The following is a 15,857-nucleotide window of genomic DNA, read 5'->3' as shown; positions in this document are numbered from 1 at the left end:
AAACATGCAGGTGTTAAATCCATGCTGGAATGGCCGAGTCAAGGTCTAGAGCTAAACCAAACTGAGAATGTGCTGCAAGACATACATGTAAAAAATATGCAGCTGAGAAAGCTTGCATTGACAGCTGGTTCTGCAAGGCTGGATGTGAACGTTTCTCAAAACTCTGTAAATACGTGACTGTTTTAGAGTTTTAGGGGAAGTCAAAGAGGTTGGGTTGCTTCAGTATCCTGCTGATTGAGGGTGAAGTCAGTCAAACTACGTAAGATCATATTTCAGAGAGAAGCATTGTGGGATCTTGTTACAGCCGTATAAAAGCCTTCATGTGCAATAAGCAAAAGTTCATCTGGAGGCAACATGTCTCATTTTACAAGCAACATCCCATCATATGGCTGAAGAATGATGTCACTTTAACAAACCATGATATGATGAAAGAGCTTGTGAGATCTTATGGATGGATATGCAAATGTAACAGTAGACTCAAAACTCAACTGACTGTCATAGTTTTGTTTCATCGGATGCTGAGAAAAAGGGATGTAAGAAACAACTTCAAGTTTTGCTGGTGACCATGCAGGAGTTAAAAATTCTTGTTTGAACCACATCTGTGGGCGGTGGCGGTTTGACCTCACAGAACTACCCACTAAGTGTGTGGCTGAGTTTTGACGATGAGAGGGTCGTCTTTTGAACAGAGCTCTGATGCTTGCTGTAAGTTAGAGCAACTCACAATCCATGATAACTGAGCTTAAAAAAGCAACATTTAGAAAACGTGTTAAATCAACTTGATGAACTTTAATTTATGGGTTAAAGCAAAAACTAGTTTCTGGTTGACTTTACTTCTACTCTCAAGGCAGCAGATGAGTTTCCTTTTTCAAGTTTAAATGTTTTGCAGAGTTGGGCACAATTGGATCAAAACACTAAGGGAAGTCATGGGGTTTTTCTCAGTTGCTTTGGTGCATTTCTCTAAGAGTTCGTAAAATTCTTATAACTGTGGGCACCACACAACACCCCTGAAATTCTGCAGGGAATACAGAGTACAAGGGGGTACAGAGGACGGATGCATATATAGGTAGATAACAAATGACAGAAAACTTCAGTTTCACTGCTGAATCTTTATTTTATTTTTGCTGATTTGTTTCTTTGAATTCAATTCTTTTGATTCCTTTTTACTTTTTACTTGGTCTCAAACTTGACTCCATTCACATATGTCTCCTCCACAACGGTGGTCTTTGTAATCACTGAAAAAAAATGGAGAAATAAGATTAGTTTTTACTTTTTTTTTTTTTTTACAAAACCCTCATATTTTATTTATGTTGAAATATAATAGATGTTTCTCACCTTTTCTTGAGCTTGAACTGGAGATGAAAAAAAATGGAAAGACAACAATTAATAATTAAAATTTACATTTACTCACTCTTTTTATTTTATTATTATCTGTAATATTTGTGTACATGCATCTTCCTAGCTCTCACGTGCAGCCTTCCCCATCAAGCAGCCTCCTGTACTCTGAAATCTCCATCTCCAGACGGGTCTTGATGTCCAGAAGAGTGCCGTACTTCTGTTCGTTTTCTTTGATGTTTTCGGTCAGACTTAACAACTGGGCCTCCAGGCCTGTGACAACTTCCTGGAGACCTGATAGCTGGTTAGCGTAGCGTTGCTGAGTCTCCAGCAGAGATGCCTCCAGAGATGATTTCTGTTGTGGAGGAAGAAAAGGTTTTTGTTTTGTTTTTTTCATAGTTTGGTTCAACTGCATGGGAAGGAAAACTGAATGGAGTGAAAATGTGAAAAGGAAAAGGTGAGGCCTACCATACTCAGAAGTGACTGCAGTTCAATCTGATATTTCTGCAGGATGTTCTTCTGCTCTTTAATTTCATTGCGGGATGTCTGAAGATTGGTTGTTTGTTCTACTACATTCTTCTCCACCACTAAAGTCTGAACAGAAACAAATCAAATGTTGTTGGAGTCCAGTGAAGCTCTGTTGGACTGTAAGGACTGCAGCTTTGTGTCTCACCTTGTTCTGGTACCACAGCTCAAGATCCTTGCGGTTCTTGCCGATAAGAGCCTCGTAGTGCTCCCTGATCTCCGTCATGATCTGGTTCAGGTCAACTTGAGAACCAGCGTCCACCTCCACGTTAACCTGGCCGCTCATCTGCTTCCTCAGCTGAGCCAAGTCCTGCAGGGGGATAAGCATGGTGTTTATCACCTACACTGTTGGACAAATAGCAGACATTTGCTAATAGGAGACGACAGCAATGCACAGAAATTTAAAGAGAGAAGGATGCAGCAGTGGAAAAACCAAAGGGTTACTTAGCTGTTGATTTACTACCAAAGATAAGATTTCTTCATTTGTTAGATGCAACTAGAGAAGGGATTACACTTCATCTATCTCTTGTAAATTTCTGCTACTAATAGTTGATGTGAAACAGTTTTATCAATCACAGAAGAGTAGCTTATTGTTCTGTGTAGAATTGGTAAAGACAATTTTGGTTTTTTCCTACAGCTCTCGGTTTCCTCTCCAGCTTTACCTCCTCGTGGTTCTTCTTCAGCATAATGAGCTCCTCCTTCAGAGTCTCCAGCTGAGTCTCCAGATCCATTTTGCACAAAGTGAGATCATCCATGACTCTCTTCAGTCCAGCGATGTCGGCCTCTACAGCCTGCTTCATGCTCAGCTCGTTCTCATATCTGAGAAAAGTTCAGAAGGAAGGACAGAACAGGTCAGAGAGGCTTCACGGAATAGATACGACTTTTATGTAAGGCCTGAGTTCACGTTATGATGCATGAGTGAAATATTACAAGAGTTGCTAGGGAGCAAACACTCAAAAAAAACACTCACTTTACTTTAAAGTCGTCAGTGGCCAGTTTTGAATTGTCAATCTCCAAGTAGATCCTTGCGTTGACCATGACGGCTTCTCGGATCTGAGAATGAAAAGGAGAAACATCAGGGTAAAATACACCTTTCTTTTAGTTTTTACAATTTGACATTGAGTTTTACTCCAAAACTTGTAAACTTCTAAAAGCAATCACACTTCTGGGTGTTTTCTTCTTACCTTGTTCTGCAGATCTTCGATGGTGGCCATGTAGGCACTGTAATCATGGCTGATCACAGTTTTGCTTGAGTACCACTCTGCGATCTGCTTTTCCAGCCGTTCGTTCTCCTTCTCCAGCTTGTGCACCTTCTCCAGGTAGGAGGCCAGACGGTCGTTCAGGTTCTGAAGCGTGGCCTTCTCGTTGGCATCAACGTGCAGATCGAGATCCTTCATGTTGATGGCTCCTAAACGGGACAAGTAGTCAATCTGGCCTATTGAGATGCGGGTGCCAGAACCCCCTGCTCCGCCGTAGACGCTCATGGTCTTCTGACCGACGGATTTCTGGCCGAAGGATCTGTTGGAGAGAGACATCTTGGAGAGTTTGGATCTGAACCAGCAAAAACAACTGGAGATGATCTGCAGTGCAAAACACCACTGGGACGCCCGGTTATATAGCAAAGTGGGAAGGGCCTGGAGCTTCAGGTGAAAGGAGGAATGCTGCTCACAGACACCGTACACTTTGCTATGCAAAGTTTTCATCACCTTGGGTGTGGAGACTATTGCTTAGGGGACTGATTCTTATCTTTTTGAGTCAAACTTGTGAATCCACATTGTTGTCTTTATCACCAAAGGACTGTCATTAGATGAAACCCTTTATCATTTCCATGTGTGCATATGACAATAGATAAAGATTGGATTAATTTATGCAACACTGCAGGAGCCACTTATCATAATGTTGAAAATGCCTGTAATTTGGTGACTTATTGCCATAAAACAGATGCCAGTCGCTCCTCTGACCGCCACCACCAAGCAAGGTTTGGTGACTTATTGCACCAAATTGAATGGACAGAAGGTAGGTATAGCCATGTATAATTTTAACATAAAGAAAGTTGCTCAAGAGAAGTTTTGCTCAGAGCTGAGGAGGTACTTTTTGTGATGTCAACATGCTGCTGTTCACTGAACACCATGGATATTGTCAGATGTGGAACACGATCACTTTGGAGTAAATCAGGGCAAGGCTGGGTAGAATAGACCTGACCCGCCAAAATATAGTCAGAGGAAACGGGGCAATGCTCACATGCTGAAGATGGTAAGCTACATTGTAGCCACATCTGTCCTGGGGCAGACAGATAGAAGGGAGGTTGCCATAAAACAGATGCCAGTCGCTCCTCTGACCACCACCACCAGGTAAGCTGGGTGAAGTGCTTTGCCCATGGACACAATAACTGAGATGGACAGAGAGGGGGTTCGAACCATCAAATCACTGTTTTACAGGACAAACTCGTACCTCCTTGAGTCCCTGAGCCACCAAGTAGGTGTGCAGAGGCTGTCCAAGCAGATGTTGAGGTAGAAACCTCAACAACAGGTTTCTACCTCAACCCCCTGAATGTTGGGGTTCACCTCAGTGAACAAGAGGGTAGTCTCTCTCCGCCTATGTGTGGAGAGGACAGGTTCTGACTGTTGTCTGTGCTTATGAGCCCAATGGTAGGTCAGAGTATTCACCCTTTTTGGAGTCAGTAGAGTTTCTGCTGGAGGGGGCTCCACCTGGGGACGTTCTTGTCCTGTTGGGGGATTTCAACGGTCAAGTGGGCAACGAAAAGATGAGATCTGGATGGGTGTGGTTACCCTCACTCTGAACCCGCGGGGAGTTTTGTTATTCCAAACGTTTGTGGCAAGAAGGGTTCACATGTGCATTTTCTTTAACTCGGTTCACAATGCACTTTGTTTGAGGTTATTATAATAATGCATGATTGCTATAGATATTTATCAATGTAGACTAAGTCCTTTGGAAGAACCAATCATATTTGTGTTGAGGCACAACCAGAGGCAGACCAGGGAGGAAAAGTTGGCCCAGCAGTTCTTGACAAACTGTCCCACCTTCAACTGCTCAGCATGAATTTATTATACACATAGAAATACATATTTACATTGAACGTTTAAACCAAGCAGTCTGTAAGGAACTCCTGGGCCAACTTTTCTCCCCAGTTTGGCGCTACCCCTGAACACAACATGTCAAGGATGCTTTGCTGTTTTTTTTTTTTCTGTAATCGTTTCAGATTGAACAAGTGGCTGAGGAGAGAGAAGTCTGGGCCTCCTTTCTTCAGCTGCTACCCCCGTGACCCAACCCCGGATAAGCGGAAGAAAATGGATCAATCATTTCACAACTTCAGACCGCTGTCAAACTGATGAACAGGGTGAGGCCAAAAACAGCAGCTCCAAGAATGCGTCTTTTCATTCCAGAAATGTTCAGCTCCTTCCACTCAGCAGAGGACACCTGTCATCGCAGCTTGTCAACAGTTTCTAGTGAGTTAATACAACGAGCCGAGCATTTTGATTAAATTAAGATAATACTGAAATAAAAGGCAGTTAGTCCCTCCAAACCAGCCTTTTTATGCTAAATTTACACCATTTAGATTTTATTTACATTTCAATTAAAGCTGAGTTTCACAAACACACTCGCCTTGAGGCCCCTTCAATCATCAAATTTTATTACCAGGACAAGCTTGCAACACAACTATCTACCATTCATTTTTTTGTTGATCTCTTTTTGTAACTGTGTGATGTCATAAAATGTTGCTCAACCTGAATCCTCCAAAGTAAAAAAACAAAAATACCGTCAGGGATCACTGCAGCTCCTCTAGGGGGCATATAAACACATCTTATGCGTTCCAGTGAGGCTTGTTGTTTCACATAAAAGGAACCTTTAGAGAACAACAATCTTTATTGCCCCTGGGCACATCAACGTGCCCCTGGGCAAGGCACTTAAACCCAACTTCTCTATCAATCTATCTACCAGTATATAAACATGTATGCATTTTTGAGTGCTGCATAAGTTCAGTCCATTTACCGTTTTAAAGTAATTCATGAAAACACAAAAAGCATTGATTGAATTTAGAAAGGTATCAGCTTGTAAAGTCATATCACATAGTCTGTACAAATGTGCAATTATATCATCAGAGAGAACTATTATTAGTAAAGGGCTGATTTTATCTTTTGCTTTGCCGACTGCACTTGATTGCAACATTCACCTTTCTTCTCCCTGCTTTACAAACCATTGACACTCCTCTCACCTTTAGTGCTACACTCTAGAGAGGCAGAGATTCCTCAGTGTGCCTCACCCACATTGTGCAATGAGAATGCATTTTTTTACTCTATTAGCTTCTGCATGTTAAACAACTTGTGTTGGAACAGTCTGCAGTCTAAATTTTAAAAATCACATTCATTTATTGAAAGTCAGTCGCGAGAATATCCAGCTTCTCAAACATCATATTTTTCTAACACAACCTGCATGACAGAAGATGTATCTATGACTACAGTTGTCTGTGGTTATATGAACCTACAATAAAAAAATACTGGTTGATCCAAGGAATCTGTGCTTCTCGTTTCATTTTTACCCAGGAAGCACATTTGCTAATCCGTTAGTGAAACAGTCACTGATACTGACTACTATATATTCCATTAAGGAACAGTCATTTTAACATTACATACACCTTTCTGAACAGGCGAGGGCGCACTTTCTCCGTCTATAATCAGACATTAAAGCGACTTGAAACCATTCCTCCCTCCCTGGCAACCCCAGACCCGGGCCCCCATCCAACACGGGCCCCATAGCTCCGCACCTGGACCCAAGAGAGGAGAACCGTGGAGTCCATGTAGCTGGTTAGCCATCTGGAGACAAGCTGGGGACTGATCATCATTGCTGGCTGGGTCACCAAGGAGAGAGTGTGATGCTGAAAGATCCGAAACACCCAATGACTCCAGGAACATCACTGTCGATTTGTCCAGATGTATCAGTGGATGGAATTACACATATATCTAGGCCTGTCACGATAATCAATAAATCAATTTATCACACAATAAATTAAAACCAACTATCTCAACTATCCCTTTTTTGAAAAACAATTTTGTTTACAAAGAGTTCAAAATTATTTTTTTGTTTTGTTTATTTATTTTGGATATTTAAAGTGTCTTCCAGTTCCAGTGTTAAATGTTCATTAGAATTTAAAGTTTATTGGTCTAAGAATGTTTTCTTGTATTATTATGCAATTACCATTATATTTTTTAAAAATGTTCTCAAAAAACAATGTTATTGTTTATCGCAATAACTTTTTGAACAATTTATCATCCAGCAGAATTTGTTATCATGGCAGGCCAACATATATCACTTTATTAGGACACTAAGATGACATCAGTCATTCCCATTCACACACTGATTCACACACTGCTGGAAAACTACTGGACTGTAGCCAAAGCTGCCCTGGGCCTGTCTGACGGAAGCGAGGCTGCTGTACCGCGCCCTCGGCCTCTGAGCACCACCGGCAGGCGTCTTGTTCAAGAACACAACAACAGAGACGGACGGTGCACGGTTGAAAACTAAAGAATATTGCAGAAGAAAACTTCCAGCAGGGCCCAAGTCCTCCAAGAACCTTTCAGGAATTGTAACGTCACAAGAGAGCTGACAGACTGGTGGAGCTCTGGGACCCTCTGCTGGAAGAGAATGGGTTTGGTTGGCCTGGAGGATTTGCTATCTGAGGCGAGTCACACTGACGATTGACCATGTGTCAGATGGAGATGGAAATCACCTGTGGTCTGGGTCAGAGCTGGAAACATGGAAGAGTGGACCGGTCACACACCGGCAATATGACAGAGGAGAGTGGTCGCTGTCATCGGGTGAAATAAGTGCAGCTCAATCTGACAGAGATTATGTGGCGAAACCTGAAAAGGGCTGTTCACAGCCGATCCCCAAGAAACCTGACAGAGTTTGAAGAGTTTTGGAAGGAAGCCCGACTGAGACCTGTCCACACAGACCACAGTGACTTGAAGGAGGTAAGTATTCATGCAGTTACTTTTATTGAACATTTTAATTTGTAGAAAAATCAGTTTTCAGTTTGACAGTTTTTTTTTTGTTTGTTTTAGTCGAAAACATTCAATTTTGTTGATTATGATTGATTTGTAGAAGCAACAGAGGGATAAAACGCCCAAGAGAGAGAATATTTTTTACAGACACTGTAGATGAAGGCAGAGGAGCAAATACTTTTGTCATGAATGCATGAATTCGTAAACTAATGAATATGATGAAATGTCTGCCTGACTGCAGGTTACATTGAGAAACCTGCATCTTTTTATTTGATGTAGACGGCATCAAATAAAAAGATGTGAATACATATTTCAACAGAACTCTGCAGACTATAATTATATTTTATATACATTTAAATGATCCCTCTCTACTTATTCCATCCTTAATGTTTGAGTCCATTAATTTCAATGAGTGCATATTAATATGAACAAACAATACTGGACTGGTTCACCGCGCTCAGTCTGGTTCAGATTAGTTGTGGTACTGTGAGATAGATTTTTATTTGTAAAGACAGAGACGTGAATGAGCATAATAGGGGAAACAATCCTGTTTTGTGTTTGACAAATACACATGAATTTGTGAGCTGCAGCATCTTTGTTGCATTTTGCGGTTTTTCCATTTCTTTTTACTTTATCTGATCCGCATCAGCGCTCTTGGAGGAGTCAACCTCTTTTCTATCCACCGTTTTCACTGCAAAAAAGTGACGAAACGAGATTTATTGATACTTTATATTCTGCAAAACGATCATTTAAAAATAGTGAAAGGAAAAAATCTCTTACCTTATTTAGAGCCGCTGTTGGAGAATAAAAAGAAAACATTAGCTTACGTTTTGTAAAATGTTTTACTTTATGTTCATTATTTGTAATATTAGTGTACATGCATCTTCCTAGCTCTCACCTGTCGTCCTCCCCATCGAGTAGCCTCCTGTACTCTACAATCTCTGCCTCCAGACGGGTTGTGAGGTCCAGAAGAGTGTCGTACATCTGTCTCTTCTCCTCTATCGCAGCATTAACTTCTGAAATTTGAGCTTCCAGGTCCGTGACCACAACCTGCAAACCTGCCAGCTGGGCAGCGTAGCCTTGCTGAGTCTCTTGCAGAGATTCTTCCAGAGATAATTTCTGATGGAAAGGATGGATAATGAACAGATACGTTAAGTTGTGTCTTGGTAAATGATTTATCATCTTCTGGTAACAGTGAAACACAACATTCCCTCACAAAAACTTGCATCAGCTTGGTTTGTCAAAAGAACTGTGCAAGTTTTATTTATTGTGTAAAGATGTTGGATTCTGTATGTCCTGTTTAGAATGAGTTGACATTACTGCATGCAAACGTTTCCAAATGTAGCTGCTAAAAACAACATCAAACAGCATGTACCAGCCAACAACTGCATCACTATGTGGCAAAATGTACAATTCTCAAACTGTACTGATTAGGTTTTTGTAAAATAAAAAAAATAGTAAATAAAATAAATAGAGCAAATGTATCTATTACATTTTTCAGCTGAAAAGCAGATTATCTCTACTTTGTATTCAAAGTTAAATCTCCTAGTAGGATTTTAGAACAAAAAGTTGGCATTTTTCTTGGAAAATTAAATGCATTAACTTCAGTTACATGTAAAAGTAATTTGTGACGTAAAGGGGACAAACTTGGTCATATAAAGGAAACCATAAAATGATGCTGGATGTCAGTTTTTCTACCTCCATGGACCAATATGGGACACGTAAATGTCTCGGTTAGCAGTAGGACGTACCACACGGAAACTGGACTGCAGGTCAATCTGAAGCCTCTGCACGATGGCCTTCAGGTCTTTCATCTCCAAGCGGAATCCCTCCAGGCTGGTTGGTTGTTCTACAACCTTCCCCTCCAATGTCATCTGGGCAGAAAGACAACATTAACTATTATTACCACTCCAGACGCCTCTCGATTAGTTCTTGCTGTGTTGAATATGTGATTTTTTTTTTTTTTTTATGTCTCGCCTTGTTCTGGTACCACATCTCAACGTCTTTGCTGTTCTTGGCGATGAGAGCCTCGTAGTGCTCCCTGAGCTCCGTCATGGTCTGGCTCAGATCTGCTGGAGAAGGAACGTCGACCTCCACGTTAACCTGGTCGCCTATCTGCTCCCCCAGCAGAGAGATTTCCTGCAGGTGTTCAACAAATAACGGGGTTGAGTAAATGGAAGAAGACAAGAATTAAATGTGAGGAGAGGGGTGAAGCCAAATGCAGCAGAGCGGCTGATTTAAACTGAAATCTAAGAAAATGTTTCCTCTCTTTTATCAGGGGTATAAATTATGTACGATTGGGTTGGCACACCATGAAGAGAGAACTTAGAGTGAAACAACATTTTCCTTCAGTAAATAGCTGCTGCTGAGATGATGGATAATTGAGAACTCAAGTAATTTAACACAAATGAACTAAAATACTTCTCAGTTTTTTTTTTCTGTTGTCTTTAAACATGGTGTAGACCAGAAGTCCAAAACTCTCCTTCAGAGTCTAAATCATGTAACTTCTAGATGAAGAACACCCAAATCAAAAGGTTCAATGACCTCATCAATAAATCAAGCCATCGGGTTTCGCAGAGGCCTGGAAATGAGCCATCCTACTGATTTTATGGGTGTCGGACACAAACATGGACACAATGACACGCTGACACATCAGTAAACCTTAAAGCTGCTCTGCAAGGGATGTCATTTTCACTGCAGCCTTACCTCCTCATGGTCCCTCTTCAACATGATGAGCTCCTCCTTCAGAGACTCGCACAGAGTCTCCAGATGCAATTTCTCCAGAGTGAGATCATCCATGACTCTCTTCAGTCCAGTGATGTCGCCCTCTACAGCCTGCCTCATGCTCAGCTCGGTCTCAGATCTGATAAGGAAGGGCAGAACAGGTCAGAGAGGTTTCGGGACATACTTACGAGCAGAGGTTTTCTGATTGTGATGCATGAGCAAAATGTTACAACAGAAGATGAAAGTAAACACTTAGAGAAAACACTCACTTCATTTTAAAGTTGTCAGCAGCCAGTTTTGAATTATTAATTTCCAAGTCGATCTCAGTGCTGAGTGTGGTGGCATCTCGGATCTGAGGATGAAAAAGAAACATCAGGGTAAAATACACCTCTTTTTCTTTTACAATTTGACAGAGTTATACTCCGAAGCTTGTAAATTTCAGACTAACAGGGGTTGCAACGTTCTGGGTGTTTTCTTCTTACCTTGTTCTGCAGATCTTCGATGGTGGCCATGTAGGCACTGTAATCATGGCTGATCACAGTGTTGCTTGAGTACCACTCTGCGATCTGCTTTTCCAGCCGTTCGTTCTCCTTCTCCAGCTTGTGCACCTTCTCCAGGTAGGAGGCCAGACGATCGTTCAGGTTCTGAAGCGTGGCCTTCTCGTTGGCATCAACGTGGGGATCGAGATTATTGGCTCCTGAACCGGTCAAGTAGTCAATCTGGCCTACGGAGATGCGGGTGCCAGAACCCCCTGCTCCGCCGTAGACGCTCATGGTCTTCCGACCAGTGGACATCTGGCCAAAGGATCTGGAGGAGAGAGACATCTTGGAGAGTTTGGATCTGAACCAGCAAAAACAACTGGAGATGATCTGCAGTGCAAAACACCACCGGGACGCCCTGGTTATATGGCAAAGTGGGAAGGGCCTGGACATTCAGGTGAAACGAGGAATGCTGCTCACAGATCATACTGTACACTTTGCTATGCAAAGTTTTCATCAACAATAGTAGGGGAGCTGATTCCTATCTTTTCAAGTCAAACTTGTGGATCCACATTTTGTCTGGTTTCTTAATGAAAAGGTGGAAAGACATCATGCTTTGTGTATTTGGCTCGGCTCTATTTCGAAGTGACCTCGTTTCCACCGGCTCGACTCGGCTCTGTAGCACGGTGCCGCCACCTGGCGGTGGGCGGTGGGTATATGCTCAGCCTCCAGGCGCCATGTGCTTCATCACTTATGCTGCCTAACTAGCTGCTGTTTTTCTGAGACAAAAGATTCAGAGAGAGCTGAGCTATTGTATTGTTTTATAGCCTGTGATTGTAATTCAGGCATTTTAGGCAACCTTAAATATAGTAAAAAGGAGACAGATATATCTCCAAACTGCTCACCTGGCTGGAGAGAAGCAGCGGGATAGCTGTGTCTGAGTCGGTGTTCACCGTGGGGCTGCGTCGGGCTAACGAGGCTTTCCATTCTGTCCGCTAGGTTGACAAAAATTACTCATTCCTCACGGCTCCATCGAGCTGCCGCTGAATATCGAAATCGGAAGCAAAGAAAAGCCGGCATCTTTTAGTTCACCGCTTGTTTGTATCTTCCATCACTTCCATATTGCAGCGAGTTTGAAGCCTGTTTTTCTTGGTGCTGCTTCTGACCACGCCCACAGCCAATCAGTCACCTGTTCTTATTATCAGTGCTACCATAGCTGCTCCGAAGCAGGGTACTAAGCAGGGCCAGTCCCGAAAAACAGCCGGTGGAAAAGCTGGTAAAGCGAGTCGAGTAGAGCCGAGCCGAGTCGGTGGAAAAGGGGAGACTTGGGTCAAATCTGAGATGACCATTAATTTTATGTCTGTCAAACCATTTCTGTGTGGAATTGACCATCTTTAGGCTCACTGTCCTGCTGAATTATCGCAAATTTTCATATTTTTGTCCAAGTTTGTTTTCAATCTAAAATGTCATAGCATTCCAAAAAATCATGACTTTTCACCAAAGTTTCACAGGAGGAAGAAATGGCCCACATGTAGCTACACAACTCCTACACTATGCTTAGAGTAACAGTGCATATTCACTTTCTGCTACACACCAGACGCACCAGGGGAGTTTGTTGATGAAAATCAAATTATCGTTCTCATCTGACCGAAGTAAATGGTTCTACAGTTGTAGTAGCATTTTTTGATGGGAGAACAGAATGAGGCTGATCACTTTTAAGCCCCACAAACAGGTTATTGGGTTGATTTCATGTACTGATTTTTACAGATTTTTACAGTGGCTCTTTGCTGCACCGCATGTGAGCTTTGGAGATTTTTTTTTTACTTGTTTCCTGTTCACTGTTTGCAGTGAGAAGACAAATTCAACATCCTTCTGACTGTTCAAATCAGCTAATTTAAGCAGAGCTATTTCCTGACGTGTGAAGATCGCACAATAATCCACAAAGAAACAACTTTGTTAGGTTTTAAAAATTAATGTTTAACAAGGATATTGAAGACTAAGGACGTTAAATTGGCCAGTCACACTTCAGATCTGCATTTCAAACTGTTGACCACATTGCTCTTTTACACACGGTAGGTATCAAATGGGCATTTTAGGCTGTTTTAGATTATTTTATTTCAGGTCGTTCATGTTAATAATAAATCTTTAATGTAAATCAAGTAGGGTGTACCGCAGGGCTCAGCGCTGGGTCCATTGCTATTAACTTTTCATAAATGTAAATGTAAAATAATGTGAAAATACTCTACACCAAAAGATAGGGTTTGATTTTTTTTAATTATTATTATGATTGGCTATACCAACTCACAGATTGTGAAAAATAATTTATTGCTGTAGGTCACAAGTTCATCCTAGCTGCTCAGGAGGAGAGCGGCAGATGTCATGGTCAGACAGTGGAGCAGCGGGGGGTGGGTTGTGTCGTCAGACCGTCAGTTCCTGAAACTGCACAAAAAACCTTCTTGTAAAAGCGCATGCAGGGTCATTGTCCTTGTCCCCATGAATTTCTTCAGCTAACCAAATGCTGCAGCATTTGTTTCTCTCCCCAGCTTCCTTTTAACTACTGAATTGAAATTCTTCTTCACACAAAATAAATTACAAAGGGGCCACTTTGCTCTGAAGCCGGAGATTTACTTGTGGTTTTTCCGTTTCTAAAACTGCTTTTCCACAGCATAGCCAGGATATTTGGCTGTGTTGCTTTTGCCAGCAACCAAACTGAACAGGCTGAAGCCACAAATAACAGCTTGAAGAATGTTTGATCTCCACTTATAAATTGGTGTCTGATCATTAGAGACTGTTTAAGCTATTTTCATTGTGGCTACATTTTTTCTTTTCCAAATGTCACATAATTCATCTGATTTTTTTTATTTTTTATAAATATGGGTTTTATAATCTGTTTCGCCCACCAGCTCCCAAAAATGATGGAACATCACGTTGCTGAAGTTCTCGTTTCAGCAATATGGTAAAGGAATATTCATTAGAAAAAAAAACTTGATTAAAAATTTTAACTGGATTATCCAAGTTGTGATCACCGATACTGGGTCCAGTTTTAAAAACAAAAGTGAGAAGATTAAAAGACCAAAACCTGTAAAATTGTCCTTTATGATTTTTTAAGAGTTTATATATCTGATAGTAACTAAAAAACCAGAAGGAGTTAGATAAAAACACGTGTTAGGCTGCCAACGAGTAAAAGTTGTCATGCAAATATGCTCAGGCTTTTGTCTTTTATATAACAGAATACTGGCAAGGAAACTTAGATTTTCTACATTTTTAACTTTAATTGTCCCACGATTATCCAGATATGGAAAATGATGAAATCAGTTTTCACATTCATAGGTTTTACAGAGATACGCTGTTACACGATGAAAATCTAAACCTAGGAATGATATCAGAAATCCTTATTTGTGAACAAAGATTTGTGAGAATCTGTTGGAGAAACAAACGTGATCCCTTTCCTCTCTGACTCAAATTGGTTTGGATTTGTCTTATATTTCTCCATTCATTCTCTAAGAGTTTATTGAACCTAAATGAATAATAAATAAGAAAATATCAACATTATCTAACAGCCAGCAAAGAGTTTTCCTGACTGATGTTGAAAGCACCTCAGAAACTCGTTCTCTTTAGTAAACATTGGCACTGAAACCGGGTTTTGCAGTCACTCCCTCCTCTTTCTAAAGTCTCGGGGTCACTTCAGTTAGTTGACCTGATCACCTTGACAAGCTCGTCTCATAGCAACCGTATTTTCTTTCAACTTGTTTGTTTAAAAAATTCTCCTGGCTTCTAAGTTACAAAATGCTGCGGCACTTAAATGCTCAAAAAAATACCAACAGCCTCGGGAGCCACAGAGGATTGTGCTGCAAATATGCAACATATAAAACCTGTTTACAGGTGGAGTTATCAGATACCTCTCCTTGATGTTATGAATGAATTATGCTATTCTCCCTCTAGAGACTGGTAGAATGAGGAAAAACAGTTTATTGCATGGATTGTGTTGACTTTTTTTTATCTTATTTATGGCATATTTATAAAATAAAGATTAAAGCAACTCAAGCCTATTTTTCTTTAATTGTGCTTCTAAATCACAAATACAGTTAAAAATAAAAAGTAAAAAAATCTGATTTTTTTTCAGAGCAATGTGTATTCAGATAAATCCAAAAGGATGAAATTGATGTCTTTCTGTTGCCCTTTTGGCCTTTTTCTGCTTGGAGAGATCATCTCATTGTTTTGGATTCTGCCATCGCCACTAATGCCCCTTTTCCACCGGCTCTACTTCAACAACCCAGCCCGGCCCGGCCCGGCTCTGTTTCAGAGTAGTCACTATAGAGAGAAGTGCTTACATGAAAGGTTTGTGCAACACCTAACAAGTCCCTTAGTGCAAATATGAATTTTACTTATCTGGTGGGGAATCTGCAGTAGCACTCCAGGGTGTCAGGGTACTTTAACGAACTACATTCTTACTTATCTGTGCAAAAATAACAGCCTTAGCTAAGTTGAGCGTGGAATACAATACGTTTAAAATAACGGATAAAAAGGAGAAAGTTGTGCTACGAGTCCCTCCTGCTGATCAAATTTCCACATCACTTGGATTATTGAGAAGCGCTCATGGAGAGGTGAGTGTGAGAATGCATACCTTATCAGTTCAAAAACAAAACCAAACATGAATTCATAGGTTGTAAGGTGTTATCAGTTTAAATCCATATTTAGATGGTATAATTCAATCATGAGGAATCAGCTCCACTTATAACAACAGTCATTTGGGAGATTAATGGCACATCTCCTGTTT

The 15,857-nt window shown here is 41.0% G+C and overlaps 2 protein-coding genes across 5 annotated transcripts; both read right to left on the bottom strand.

The window, feature by feature from the left end:
* Positions 1-1,091: 1,091 nt before the first annotated feature.
* On the bottom strand, positions 1,092-3,460 carry LOC103465206 (keratin, type I cytoskeletal 50 kDa-like). 3 transcript variants are annotated; one of them, XM_008409844.3, is made up of 8 exons: positions 3,042-3,460; positions 2,828-2,910; positions 2,520-2,676; positions 2,006-2,167; positions 1,801-1,926; positions 1,446-1,687; positions 1,333-1,349; positions 1,092-1,232 (listed from the first exon to the last, which is right to left on the bottom strand). In XM_008409844.3, the coding sequence occupies exons 1-6, from the start codon at positions 3,390-3,392 to the stop codon at positions 1,463-1,465; spliced, it is 1,104 nt and encodes a 367-aa protein (XP_008408066.2). In that variant the 5' UTR covers positions 3,393-3,460; the 3' UTR covers positions 1,092-1,232; positions 1,333-1,349; positions 1,446-1,462. The 3 variants fall into 3 exon arrangements, with proteins under 3 accessions (XP_008408066.2, XP_008408074.2, XP_008408058.2); XM_008409852.3 differs by having other exon boundaries at positions 1,450-1,687; XM_008409836.3 differs by having other exon boundaries at positions 1,467-1,687.
* A 3,441-nt stretch (positions 3,461-6,901) lies between these two features.
* LOC103465225 (keratin, type I cytoskeletal 50 kDa-like) lies at positions 6,902-12,207 on the bottom strand. Of its 2 annotated transcripts, XM_008409870.3 has the most exons (9): positions 11,986-12,207; positions 11,084-11,408; positions 10,871-10,953; positions 10,584-10,740; positions 9,855-10,016; positions 9,629-9,751; positions 8,776-8,996; positions 8,658-8,671; positions 6,902-8,568 (listed from the first exon to the last, which is right to left on the bottom strand). In XM_008409870.3, exons 2-8 carry the CDS (start codon positions 11,393-11,395, stop codon positions 8,659-8,661), a joined length of 1,071 nt encoding a protein of 356 aa, XP_008408092.1. In that variant the 5' UTR covers positions 11,396-11,408; positions 11,986-12,207; the 3' UTR covers positions 6,902-8,568; position 8,658. The 2 variants fall into 2 exon arrangements, with proteins under 2 accessions (XP_008408092.1, XP_008408086.1); XM_008409864.2 differs by lacking the exon at positions 11,986-12,207 and having other exon boundaries at positions 11,084-11,860.
* Between the last annotated feature and the right edge of the window lie 3,650 nt (positions 12,208-15,857).

Source organism: Poecilia reticulata, chromosome 1 (genome assembly GCF_904066995.2).
Source record: "Poecilia reticulata chromosome 1, P_reticulata-male-v2, whole genome shotgun sequence".
In the NCBI taxonomy this organism is placed as follows: domain Eukaryota; kingdom Metazoa; phylum Chordata; class Actinopteri; order Cyprinodontiformes; family Poeciliidae; genus Poecilia; species Poecilia reticulata.
Note: the sequence above shows the minus strand (reverse complement) of the source record. Positions and strands in the feature narration are given on the sequence as shown.